Source organism: Rhinoderma darwinii, chromosome 5, assembly GCF_050947455.1.
Source record: "Rhinoderma darwinii isolate aRhiDar2 chromosome 5, aRhiDar2.hap1, whole genome shotgun sequence".
Classification (NCBI taxonomy): domain Eukaryota; kingdom Metazoa; phylum Chordata; class Amphibia; order Anura; family Rhinodermatidae; genus Rhinoderma; species Rhinoderma darwinii.
This window is the reverse complement of record NC_134691.1, coordinates 27,204,985-27,218,963: the sequence shown is the minus strand read 5'-3', so window position 1 is coordinate 27,218,963 and position 13,979 is coordinate 27,204,985. Positions and strand designations below refer to the sequence as shown.

The following is a 13,979-nucleotide window of genomic DNA, read 5'->3' as shown; positions in this document are numbered from 1 at the left end:
GAATAAAAAGAGATCAAAAAGTCGCATGTACCGAAAAATGGTCCTGATCGAAACTACAGTTCGTTACGCAAAAAATAAGTCCTCGCACGGCTTTATTGATTGAAAAATAAAAAAGTTCTGGCGCTTAGAATAAGGTAACACAAAAAGTGAATGACAAAAAAACAATAGTAGAATTGCTGTTTGTAAGTCACCGCGCCACTTAAAAATAGAATAAAAACTGATCAAAAAGCCGCATGCACCCCAAGAAAACTACAATGGATTCCTCAAGGGGTCTAGTTTTCAAATTGGGGTCACTTTTGGGGGGTTTCCAATGTTTTGGCACCACAAGACCTCTTCAAACCGGACATGGTGCCTAATAAAAAAGAGGTCTCATAATCCACTGGGTGCTCCTTTGCTTCGGAGGCCGGTGATTCAGTCCATTACCGCACTAGGGCCACATGTGGGATATTTCTCAAAACTGCAGAATCTGGGCAATACGTATTAATTTGCGTTTCTCTGATAAATCCTTTTGTGTTATAAAAAAAATGGTATAAAGAGGATTTTCTGACAAAAAAAAAAATGTAAATTTCACCTCTACTTTGCTCTAAATTCCTGTGAAACACCTAAAGGGTTCATAAACTTTCTAAATGCTGTTGTGAATACTTTGAGGGGTCTAGTTTCTAAAATGGGGTATTTGATAGGGGTTTCTAATATATGGGCCCCTCAAAGCAACTTCAGAACTGAACTGGAACCTAAAAAAATGGGGTCACTATTGGGGGATTCCTACTGTTTTGGCACCTCAACACCTCTCCAAACCTGGCATGCTGCCTAAAATATATTCTAATAAAAAAGAGGCCTCAAAATGCACTAGGTGCTTCTTTGCTTATAGGGCTTGTGTTTTAGTCCACGAGCGCACTAGAGCCACATGTGGGACATTTCTAAAAACTGCAGAATCTGGACAATACATATTTAGTAGTGTTTCTCTAGTAAAACCTTCTGTGTTACAGAAAAAAAATGAATAAAATTGAAATTCCGCAAGAAAAATGAAATTTGCAAATTTCACCTCCACTTTGCTTTAATTCCTGTGAAATGCCTGAAGGGTTAAAAAACTTTCTAAATGTTTTGAATACTTTGAGGGGTCTAGTTTTTAAAATAGGGTGTTTTTATGGGGGTTTCTAATACATAGGCCGCTCAAAGCCACTTCAGAGCTGAACAGGTACCTTAAAAAAAAGGCTTTTGACATTTTCTTAAAAATATGAGAAATTGCTGTTTATGTTCTAAGCCTTGTAACGTCCAAGAAAAATAAAAGAATGTTCAAAAAACGATGCCAATCTAAAGTAGACATATGGGAAATGTGAACTAGTAACTATTTTGGGTGGTATAACCGTCTGTTTTTCAAGCAGATGCATTTAAATTCTGAAAAATGCTATTTTTTCTAAATTTTCTCTAAATTTTGCAATTTTTCTCAAATAAAGACTGAATATATCGACCAAATTTTACCACGAACATGAAGCCCAATGTGTCACGAGAAAACAATCTCAGAATCGCTTGGATAGGTTTAAGCATTCTGACGTTATTACCACATAAAGTGAAATATGTCAGATTTTAAAAATGGGCTCTGAGCCTTAAGGCCAAAACTAGGCTGCGTCCTTAAGGGGTTAATGTACCTTATTCTATACTGGCAAACTGAAATAAAAAAATATGTGTGGTGTGAAATGGGTAAACAACAATTGTCATTTTTTGGGGGGTTTAGTTTTTATGGCGTTCATTGTGTGGTAAAAAAAAACGACATGTCCACTTTATTCTGAGTTAATACGATTACGCCGATACAAATTAACCTACCTTAATAAATAAAAAAAACTATTTGTTAAAAAAAAAATTTAGTGTCGCCACATTCTGAGTCATAACTTTTTTTTGTATTTTTCCGTCGTGTGGGGGCTTTTTTTGTTGTGCAAGCTATAGGTTTTTGTTTTTTACATACCATTTTTGGGGTACATGTGTTTGTTTTTTTTTCTTCTTAAGACGTTTACCGAGAAGGTTAAATAAAGCTGCATTGTATTAGTTCAGACTTTTACGGACACGGCAATACCAGTTGTTAATTATTTTTTTTAACCCCTTAATGACCTGCCCATTTTGTGCGGATTATTTTTTATTTTTTCACTGTTGCATTCTAAGAGTCGTAACTTTTTTTTTTATTCCGTCGACATATCCGTTTAAGGGCTTCTTTTTTGCGGGACGAGTTGTATTTTTCAATTGCATCATTTTTGGGTGCATATAATATATTGATTAACCCCTTAGTGACCAACAATACGCCTTTTCACATTGGTCACTAAGGGGCCTTAGGCTACGCTGACGCCTTTTCACGTGAGCCTAGTCTAAGTCCTGCACAGTTCTCCCGTGCAGGCAGGAGCCGGGGCTCTGCTGTCTGATGACAGCTGAGGTCCTGCTCCAACGCCCGCGATTAAAGTTTACTCTGATCGCTGCCGTTTAACCCATTAAATGCCGCCGTCAATAGCGACCGCGGCATTTAACTTTGTTTACAGAGGGAGTGTGCTCCCTCTGTCACCCATCGGCGGCCCGCAAATGCAATCGTGGGTCTCCGATGGGGTGTCATGGCAGCTGGGGGCTTGATAAAAGCCCCCAGGTCTGCCCTGGACATATGCCTGTTAGGACGCGCCGGAGGCACGTCCTAACAGATTGCCTGTCAGATTTACACTGACAGGCAATAATGCTCTGGTATACGAAGTATACCAGAGCATTATAGCAACGATCGGAACATCGCACAGTAAAGTCCCCTAGTGGGACTAATGAAATAAATAATAAATGTGAAATAAAGATTATTAATAAAAAGTACAGTAAAAAATTAACATTTTTTTCCATAAAAAGTGGTTTTATTTAGTAAAAGTGTAAAAAAATAAAATAAAAGTACACATACATGGTATCACCACGACCGTAATGACTCCATTAATAAAGTTTTTATGTAATTTAAACCGCAAAGTGAACACGGTAAAAAAAAAAACGCAAAAAACAATGGCGAAATTGCAATTTTTTTTCCATTGCCCCCCAAAAATAGTCATAAAAATGAATTAAGTCCCATGTACCCCAAAACAGTACCAATCAAAACTATGTCTCGGCCCGCAGAAAACAAGCCCAAAAAATCACTACATTGACGGAAAAATAAAAAGTTCGCTCTTGGAAAGCGACGATGCAAAAACAAATAATTTTAGTTCAAAAGTGTTTTTATTGTGCAAAAGTCGTAAAACATAAAAAAACCTCCACATATGTGGTATCGCCGTAATCGTACCGACCCATAGAATAAAGGTAACATGTTATTTACGTCGCACAGTGAACGGCGTCAATTTAAAAACGCATAGAACAATGGCGGAATTTCAGTTTTTTTTTTATAATCTCCCCAAAAAAAGTTAATAAAAGTTAATAAAAAATTATATGTACCCAAAAATGGTGCTATTAAAAAGCACAACTAATCCCGCAAAAAACAAGTCCCCATACAGCTATGTAGACGAAAAAATAAAAAGGTTATAGCTCTTTGAATGCGACTATAGAAAAACGAATAAAATAGCTTGGTCATTAGGGCCTAAAATGGGCTGATCACTAAGGGGTTAAATTTTCGTAACTTTATTTTAGGAAAGAGTTGAAAATAAGCCGCTATTCCAGCATTGTTTTTCACATTATACATTTACGCCGTTTATTATGCGGCATACATAACATGTGACCTTTATCCTATTGGTCGGCACGATTACGGGGATACCAAATGTGTAGAGGTTTTATGTTTTTCCTGCGTTTGCAAAACAAAAACCCTTTTAAAACAAACATTTACTTGTTTTTGCGTCGCCGCATTCCAAGAGCCGTAACTTTTTTCTTTTTCGACGATGTAGCCATATGTGGTCTTTTTTTTTGCGGGACAAGGTGTAGATTTCATTGGTAGTGTTTTGGGGGACGTGGGACTTATTGATTTTCATTTATTTTTTTTATCGTGGTGAATGGAGAAAAAAAGGAATATTGCCATTGTTTTTTTGGACGCCGTTCACCCTGCTGTTTAATGCGTTAACTTTATTGTTTGAGCCGTTACGATCGCGGTGATACCATATATGTGTGTGTTTTTTTAATTTTATTTTTTAGACTTTTACTAAATCTACTTTTTGGGGAAAAAAGTGCTTTTTTTATTTTTACTGTAATCTTTTTATTTTTTTATTTTTTCCTTTTTTTTTATTTTAATTTTTTTTTATAAACTTTATTTTAAGGTTTAACTTTTTATTTCTTTTTTTGTCCCACTAGGTGACTTCACCATGCGATCTGCTGATCGCTTATATAATGCTTTGGTATACCTAGTATACCAAAGCATTTGCCTGTCAGTGTAAGGGCTGATTCAGACGAACGCACGCAAAAACCACTTGACACCTCCGTGTGTCCGTGTATGATGCGCGGCTGCGTGATTTTCGCGCAGTCGCCATCATAGAGATGAGTCTAGTCGACGTCAGTCACTGTCCAGGGTGCTGAAAGAGTTAACTGATCGGCAGTTAACTCTTTCAGCATCCTCGACAGTGAATGCCGATCACAATATAGAGAAACCTGTTAAAAAAAAAAAAAAGAAATAGTTCGTACTTACCGAGAACTTCCCTCCCGGCCGTTGCTTTTGGTGACGCGCCTCTCTTGACATCGGGCCCCACCTCCCTGGATGACGCGGCAGTCCATGTGACCGCTGCAGCCTGTGCTTGGCCTGTGATTGGCTGGAGCTGTCACTTGGACTGAATTGTCATCCCGGGAGGTCAGACTGGAGGAAGAAGCCGGGAGTTATCGGTAAGTCAGAACTTCTTTTTTTTTTTTTTACACATTCATGTATATTGGGATCGTAAGTCACTGTCCAGGGTGCTGAAACAGTTTAACTCTTTCAGCACCCTGGACAGTGACTATCTCCTGACGTCGCGTACCGGAATTTTTTTTGCCGGGTTCGGCCGAACTCGTTTTGGTGAAGTTCGGTTCGGTTGTCCGGGTTCGCTCATCTCAAAGACACTCCGTTTGGATGTTTGTGAACAGAAAAGCACGTGGTGCTTTTCTGTTTACATTCCTTCTTTTGACAGCTGGTGTGCGAAACAGGCAGTTAGCACGGAAGTGCTTCCGTGCGACCTGCGTGGTTTTCACGCACCCATTGACTTCAATGGGTATGTGATGCGCGAAATATGCGGAGATGTTGCGCTTTTTGCGCAGCGGACAAACGCTGCGCAAAAAGCACGGACATGTCTGTACTGCCCCATAGACTTGTATTGGTCTGTGCGTGGTGCGTGAAAACCACGCGGCCCGCACCGACCCAATACACGTTCGTGTGAATCCCCCCTAAAACTGACAGGCAATCTATTAGACCATGTCCTAGACCTCTGTCAAACACATTAGATGTCGGCATCCAATGGGAGCGTGCTTCAATTGCGGCAGGAGCCAGGCTGTGTATGACAGCCGTGCTCCGCATCTGATCGCATGGGTACACTGGCAGTACCCACCCGATCAGGCCGACGGATATATCCATCACTATGCGGTAACTAACAACTCCTTGCGACGGATGTATCCGTCGTCAAGGGGTTAACATTGCTTTAGGGGAAAATGGCTTTGTTTTTTTAAAACGTTATTTTTTATTTTTGGTACACATTTATTTAATTATTTTTTATTTTTTTTTCAATATTTTTCATTAGTCCCTTAGGGGATTTGAACCAGCGATCTTCAGATGATTCACAGCTGACCCCCGCAACGTATAGAGCTGCCCGCTCCAGATTTCAACCCCTGCACCAGGACGCACGGGCACATCCTGGCGCGTTAAGGGGGTTAAGAGGTGCTGGCCTCTTAATGTGTTGCATCTTTCTGCCGGCCGTGTCACAGTTGTGGTGGAATGATGGTGGCTGTTCTACATCCATTCCGGCTCCCTCAGCACGATGCGGCTGATACAAGGTCCTGACGCTGGTTAGTGTCGGGGCTTTACATGTGACCGGGCACTCAACGTCATCAGTGCTGTCACATACAACGTACAGGGTTTAAAAGGGGTAAAAACTATATTTTTACTTTTTTTTTTTCACACTTAAAAAAAAAAACAAAAACCGCCAATATTTGTTTACAAATTTTAAAATATCAAGGCTCTATTACTTTAGCCTAAAAAAACAAAGTTTGAGCAGTATGTGCAGAAAACGGTTTACATGCCCATTAAGGGCCAAATCCGCTTTAATTTGCGTGACAAAGATGCTGAAATAAAAGAAATCAAGCACTGTGTGTATACGGCCATTTGGTACGCCTACATAAAATACTTGAATTAGAACCAAAAAATAATACCGAAACTTTTAAATAAAACTTAAGTAAATGCAACATAAATTTAAAGTCTGTAATTGCAGCTGCAAATTTAGATTCTAAAATGGGAATTTTGTTTTCCATTTTCTCCTTGTTTATGTAAATCCTCGAATAATATAGGAATGTGTGTTGTTGGCGTCCTGGAAGGTCAGGTTATGTACACCTGTGTCCTATAGTCCCGTGCCTATGACGAACTGCGTACAAATGAGACGGATGTCCCTAAGAAAATGCAAGAAGTATTTTCTGTCATAAAATGTGCAAACGTCTCAATTTTTCAGCAGCTGTAATTGGATCAGTTGGATCAGCAGGGGATGGGCGGCCATGCTGTGCTTTATTGTTCACCGTTATGTAGATAGAAAGACACGCGTTCATCAAGTTTAACTATGGCTTGTCCGCTGAGGTTTTTTTTCTTTGCCCCATTCAAACAGGAAGAAATTCACATACAAAACACAGAACTACAGTTGTCCTTTTTTGTCTTATATCACAATTAAACTTTTTTTCTTCTTCCTGCTCCTCTTCCTCTTCCTCCTGCTCCTCTTCCTCCTGCTCCTCTTCCTCCTGCTCCTCTTCCTCCTGCTCCTCTTCCTCCTGCTCCTCTTCCTCCTGCTCCTCTCCTCCTGCTCCTCTTCCTCCTGCTCCTCTTCCTCCTGCTCCTCTTCCTCCTGCTCCTCTTCCTCCTGCTCCTCTTCCTCCTGCTCCTCTTCCTCCTGCTCCTCTTCCTCCTGCTCCTCTCCTCCTCCTCCTCTCCCTCCTCCTCCTCTCCCTCCTCCTCCTCTCCCTCCTCCTCTTCCTCCTCTCCCTCCTCCTCTTCTTCCTCTCCCTCCTCCTCTTCTTCCTCTCCCTCCTCCTCTTCTTCCTCTCCTCCTCCTCTTCTTCCTCTTCCTCCTCCTCTTCTTCCTCTTCCTCCTCCTCTTCTTCCTCTTCCTCCTCCTCTTCTTCCTCTTCCTCCTCCTCTTCTTCCTCTTCCTCCTCTTCCTCCTCCTCTTCCTCCTCCTCTTCCTCCTCCTCCTCTTCCTCCTCCTCCTCTCCTCCTCCTCTTCTTCCTCTTCCTCCTCCTCTTCTTCCTCCTCTTCTTCCTCCTCTTCTTCCTCCTCTTCTTCCTCCTCTTCTTCCTCCTCTTCTTCCTCCTCTTCTTCCTCCTCTTCTTCCTCCTCTTCTTCCTCCTCTTCTTCCTCCTCTTCTTCCTCCTCTTCTTCCTCCTCTTCTTCCTCCTCTTCTTCTTCCTCTTCCTCCTCCTCTTCCTCCTCCTCTTCCTCCTCCTCTTCCTCCTCCTCTTCCTCCTCCTCTTCCTCCTCCTCTTCCTCCTCCTCTTCCTCCTCCTCTTCCTCCTCCTCTTCCTCCTCCTCTTCCTCCTCTTCTTCCTCCTCTTCCTCCTCCTCTTCCTCCTCCTCTTCCTCCTCCTCTTCCTCCTCCTCTTCCTCCTCCTCTTCCTCCTCTTCTTCCTCTTCTTCCTCTTCCTCCTCCTCCTCCTCTTCCTCCTCCTCTTCCTCCTCCTCTTCCTCCTCCTCTTCTTCTTCCTCTTCTTCTTCCTCTTCTTCTTCCTCCTCCTCCTCCTCTTCCTCCTCCTCTTCCTCCTCCTCTTCCTCCTCCTCTTCTTCTTCCTCTTCTTCTTCCTCTTCTTCTTCCTCCTCTTCCTCTTCTTCTTCCTCCTCTTCCTCCTCTTCCTCCTCTTCCTCTTCTCCTCTTCCTCCTCTTCCTCCTCTTCCTCCTCTTCCTCTTCTCCTCTTCCTCCTCTTCCTCGATCCACTTGGTGTAGAAGTCTGAATGTTTTTTGTTTATTTTTTTTTATATCAAACTTTAACATATCTTTTATAGCTTTGTTTCTATAAGGAGTTCCAGACTCTTTGGATAAAAATAAATAATGACATTCTGGTTGCCTAAAGTCACCACTAGAGGGAGCTTACTGTATACGGTTTATACACTGAACTCAATTATAAGACAGTATGCCGTAAGCTCCCCCTAGCGCTGACTTCAGGCAACCACGATGGTATGTTTTTAATCTGTGTATGCGCTGGGTTTGGAGCTCTGTATCAGCAAAAACCGCACTAACTGCTAGAGAGATAATATAAAGAAAATAACAAAAACAACGTGGTGTTACATTTTGATTCACCTGTTCACCTGTTCACACTGAGTTTTTTTCTGCAGGCAGAAAGTTGTTTTTTTGTTTTTTTACTTTTTTTTTGTTTTTTTGACGTTTTTTACCTCTTCAATAGGCAAAGCAAAAAAACGCATCAAAACCAGTTTTTTTTTTCTTCCATCTTCTATTGATTTCAATGGGGATTTTGAGGTGGAAAACGCCTCAAGATAGGCATGTCGCTTCTTTTTCCCGCGAGCGTTTTTTTTTCTCGCGGGGGATAAAAACGCCTCCACCTCCCATTAAAATCAATGGAAGGCAAAATAGTCTGTTTTTTGCCGCTGCAAAAAACTCAGTGTGAACAGGGCCTAAAACTCCTATTCAGCTAAGAATCTGACCATGATATCTATCTAGCTATCTCTCTGTATCCTAATCTAATGGGTCTCTGTATCCTAATCTAATGGGTCTCTGTATCCTAATCTAATGGGTCTCTGTATCCTAATCTAATGGGTCTCTGTATCCTAATCTATCTTCTGTTAGGATTTGCAGACGTCAAGAGGCCTCCATGACGAGATGAAGAAAGCTGCAAGTAACAATGTTAAGCAGGTGAGCTGATCTGTTTACACAGTGAAAATATCTTCTTCTATTTCAATGAAGCTTCAGATGTCGGCCATATAAATATTTAGAAGAGAGATGATGACTGGTCTTTACATATCATGTTCTTGAGAAACTTCTGTAAACTTGTACATGGTAAAGAATTCCTTCCTTGGTACTCTCCGCTGTATGAGGTTAATGCAATCCGGAATTACACGAGTATTTAACCCCGTAATGTCCGCCAATACGCCTTTTCAAAGAGGCCCTTAAGGCCATAGCACCGTGAGAATGCGACGCTGTGACATAAACCTGGCCCGGGTGTCCCTCGCTGGCTGTAGCCGGTGTCGGGCTATCTAAAGACAACATGGTAAAGTCCTCTAGATGGACCAGAAAAAAAAAGTTGAATTGTTTCAATAAAGTTTATAATAAAAAATCCAAAGTAAAAGATTTATTATGAAAAAACGAAAACTGCTCCAATTGGTATAGACGCGTCTGTAACGGCCCAAACTATAAGACTGTTACGTTATTTAGCCCGCACAGTAAACTACGTAAAAAATAAAATAAACATTGCCAGAATTGCTATTTTCTCTTCATCCGGTTTTCTAAAAAGCATTCAGCAAGTCTCATATATACCCCAAAACGGTACCAATGGAAACTACGAGTGTCCCGATATATCAGTAGAAAATTTAAAAAAATATCTATCTCAACATATATGGCGACACCAAAATAAATGCATAAATTTATATGTACCCCAAAATGGTGGCATTAAAAAATAAAACTTGTCCCACAAAAAACAAGTCCTCCTACAGCTGTGTCGATGGAAAAATAAAAGTGTTAGCTCTCTGAATGCGATTCTGAAAAAAACGAAAATTATTATTTGGTCATTAACCCCCTTCACGCACCGCGACGTGCTATCACATCCTGGTGCAGGGGGAATATATAAAGTGCGCTTCATACGGGTGTCAGCTGTGCTTTACAGCTGACACCTGGGACTAACGCCCGGGAACAGCGATCACGATGTTCCTGGCCGTTTAGCCAATGAAATACCGCGGTCATTTGTGACTGCAGCATCTGAGGCGTTAGAGTGGGGTGACCGCTGACAGCTCAAAGGCACTCACACAACGCGATCGTGGGGTGCCGATGGTTTTCATGGCAGCCCAGGGCTGCCTTCACTCTGCTTCTGTTAAGCCCTGCCAGTGGCAGTTAAAATTGGAAAAGTTTTTTTTTTTTCCCCCACTAAACTAACGTAAAAAGTAAACAAAATTTGGTATTGCTGCGTCCATAAAAATTCGAACTATTCCAATATACCATTATTTAACTCGCACGGTGAACGCCGTAAAAATGTAAACCGCCAGAGTCGCTGTTTTTTGGTCAACTTAGCGCTGTAAGAAAATTTAAGTGATCTAAAGTTGTATGTACCAATAAAAACTACAGCTCGTACTGCAAAAAATAAGCCCTCACACCGCACAATCGACGGGAAAAAAAAAAGTCCTGCCTCTCAGAATGTGGTGAAACAGAACAATTTTTTTATTTTAACCAATAGTTTTTTCTTTGTAAAAGTAGTAATATATATATAAAAAAAAAACTATTTACATTTTGGTATCACCGTAATGGTATTGAGCCGCAGAATAAAGTTAAGTTGTAATATTTACCACGGATGAAAGCCGTAAAAACGAAACCCAATAAACAATGGAGGAATTGCAGTTTTTCTCAGATTTCAGCCCGCAAAGATTTTTTTTCGTTTCCGAGTACGTTTATATGGCACTTTAAATGGTATCAATAGAAACTACAACTCCTCCTGCAAAAAATAAGCCCTCACACCCTTCCATTGACGGAAAAAGAAAAAAAGTTATGGCTCTTAGAAGGCGGGGAGTGAAAAACAAAACTGGGGGGGAAGAAAAATAAAAAATGGCTTCATCCAGATAGGGTTAAGGTCTAAAATAGGCTGGTCACTAAGGGGTTAAATAAAGAAAAATAAGTACACTGTAAGGTTTGGGTTGTGTTTGTTTTGGTTTTTTTAATCCAGTGATTTAGGAATCTGAAAGACGAGTGATAGCCAATTTGGCTGCCATGACTGTTCCTATGGGTCCCTTGACCCAGCATGCTCACATTCCTACTTGGCTAATCCTCTCAGTGATGCGTCTCCTGCCTCAGCACTGTCTGTATAGTCTGTGTGACAACCTGTACTGTGGCTGTAATAAAGGACCGTATTGGTTGTCTTTTATCTTCCACATAAAAGGGTAAGGGCAGGGACTCTAATTTAAAGGGTTACTCCCTTTAAAATCTCTGACTGCATACAACGAGATGTTGAAGCCTCCCCGGCAATGATACTAATTATAATAGGAAGCTTTGTAGTGGAGGCTTCCCATGTCATATTCCCGCCATCATTTTTGGAAGGGGTCATGGTGGCATACGTTATTACAGTGACCCTTTTAAGAAGAAGCAGGGCCAGCGATCAGCTGTCATCACCGGAGAACGCGTCGACAGCCACACGCCTCTCCCACATGCCGGCCATTTATATGCCATCCTGGTCCATAGAGGGGGTCCCAACTGTATGACCTTCATGTGCACTTATAGGGTAAATGGTCAGGGGTTGGCGTGGCGCAACACCGCAAGCAAGCATGTGTCCTGATTGTAAAACCGTTTCATCTCAGCCACGTTTTCTGTAGAGTTCTCTGTATCTACAGTGACACATTGCTCAGGTAACCGCGCTAGTTGTAGTGTTCCCTAAACTACACTGGTTTTAAAAACCTCTGCTTGCTGTCAGTAAGGGGAAACAGACTACATTCTGTTCATTTCCTTCTCATAGGTGCATGGCTTCCTACAAGTGAGCGCCTTGATACAATGTAACGAGCCATGCACCCGTGCAGGTATTCTAGAAAGTTGCGTCTCTTTTCATTTATATAATGATTTAAAGGAATTGTCCATGGATTGGAGTCCGGCATTGCAGCTCAGCCGCTAACAAAAGTACCAGAGATCCCTTTAAGGGTGGGGAGTGCTGACCGCTATACCAAAGAGAAGATTGTGGTGTAGTAAATCCTCTGAATCCTCGGCTGGTTAGAGCCGTGATGTCATCATTGTATTAGTTACAGAATCCCCTATTATTTATTCACAAGCTAATCCCCCTATTGCTGCAGAATAATAATCGCCCTATAGAGTTCAGTCCCCGCTCGTCTCGTTACATGGTTTCCCTGGGTCCGCTCATGCAGAGAAGCTTTAGTAAAACTGTCAATGATCCATCAGAGATGACCCGGGGGGAACGGACCAGAACATTCACGTCAACTCAAAGACTCGGTTGAGGAATAAACATTTTGTAACTTATTTCTTGCCCTTGGAGAATTTGCTGCGTCTGTGACATAGAAGCAGATTAGATTGTTACATCCAACTACTGACTATTGAGGATTACACTAAATAGCCGTCACGTTCCCATAGCCGTGCCGGGGCTTACCGTCACCTCCTGTCCCTTCGTGTGTCTCGTTATAAGACGACGGACCCAATATGGAAAATCATGTGTCTTTTTTAGTACAGTTCTAATCTCTATTTTCATATCATGTCTCTCATAGACCCTACAATAGTGGTCAACACAATTTGGGGGCCTCAAATGCAGCCATTGACTTCATCACGTTGAGTCCATGTCAGGAGGAGGCGTAGAAAGCATTGTTTGTTTGGTTGTTGTTTTTTTTCAGTATTTTATTCTGTATTCTCAGTTGTGCGTTTTTATTCATGACACTAATTTTGTTCTGGGCAGTTCTAATTTAAAAGGGGCTACCCAAAGTGTTGTATAACGCCAATTTATTCTACATAAAGGATTTCTGGGGCGGAAAAAACGCATCAAAAAACACCAAATTGCGGTAAAACCACATTCAGATTCAACATTCCCCTTACAGTTCATTCTCTGCTGTGATGCTGGTGCTTTAAAGTTACAATTTTGATGGATACAGTATGGTCTACTCCTGGGTGCCAATGACAACACTTCTTGTCTGTGCTCTGCCTTTGCTCTGCTGTGGATCAACGCAAGTTTTTTTGTTTAAATAGAAGTTGAGGGCCAATTGAATCTAAACCTATTTTAATCCACGTGGGGGAACAAAACTCCACTTCAATTCATTACATTGCTCCAGAGATTATACCAACTGTGCACTTTTAGGGTTCTAATTCACTTAAAGGGGTTGTCCAGTTAAGAAAGCATTTCTATACATCCTTTTAGGGAATTCTGAGTTACAGGGGAATCCACTGTTCAGGATCCTCATCTCTCGGCCAGAATGGAGAGCAGTTACAAAGCGCGTGTCTCGCTCTGGAGGACCTGTCCTGCATTACACAGACAACACATTGATGTGTAATTCTTAGTTTCCCCTGTGGTGGCGCTGCAGGGAAATTAACACTTTTTCAATCGCTAATATGCCTATTTACGTCGGGAAAGGGTATTTAAAAATAGCGCCAGCTCAGAAGCCGAGCGGGCTCCATAGCAGCCGGGTCCCTGCTGTGCAACAGCGGCAATGCTTGCGATCAGAAAAATTTCTGATCACAAGCATTTAACACCTCAGATACCGGTGTCTGATGTGACCACCGGCACCTGAGGGGTTTTTACTTTCACTTCGGGGCCGGTGTATTCCTATAGCAGCTGGGAGCCCTGTGAACGCTCCCAGCCCTGCTATAGGAAGATTGCTATTGTCCTTTGGCAGGTCTTAATAGAAATGCACTGATTTTGCCGTAGACTGCAATATTGTGATATTGCAGTCTATGGCATAAGCGATCCAATGATTTCAGGCTCAAGCCCACTAGGGTGGGGGGTTAAAAAAAAAAAAAAAATGTAAAAAAAACCACAAATAATAATTAAAATCACACCCATTTCCTTAGATGACATATAAAAATAAACAAACACAAACACATTTGGTATTTCCATGTCCAAAAATGCCCGAACTATAAAAATATTTATCCAATGCGGTGAAAGCCGTAGCGGGGAAAAAAAAGGTTGAAATGGCCAAATAGC

At 41.6% G+C, this 13,979-nt stretch overlaps 1 protein-coding gene across 2 annotated transcripts in view; it reads left to right on the top strand.

Moving 5' to 3' along the window:
* MTBP (MDM2 binding protein) overlaps positions 1-13,979 on the top strand; it is a 59,478-nt gene that overhangs the window by 44,648 nt on the left and 851 nt on the right. For both annotated transcript variants that reach the window (XM_075825778.1, XM_075825779.1), the window contains one exon: positions 8,939-9,004. In XM_075825778.1, coding sequence (XP_075681893.1) covers positions 8,939-9,004 — 66 coding nt within the window. The remainder of the gene's footprint in view (positions 1-8,938; positions 9,005-13,979) is intronic.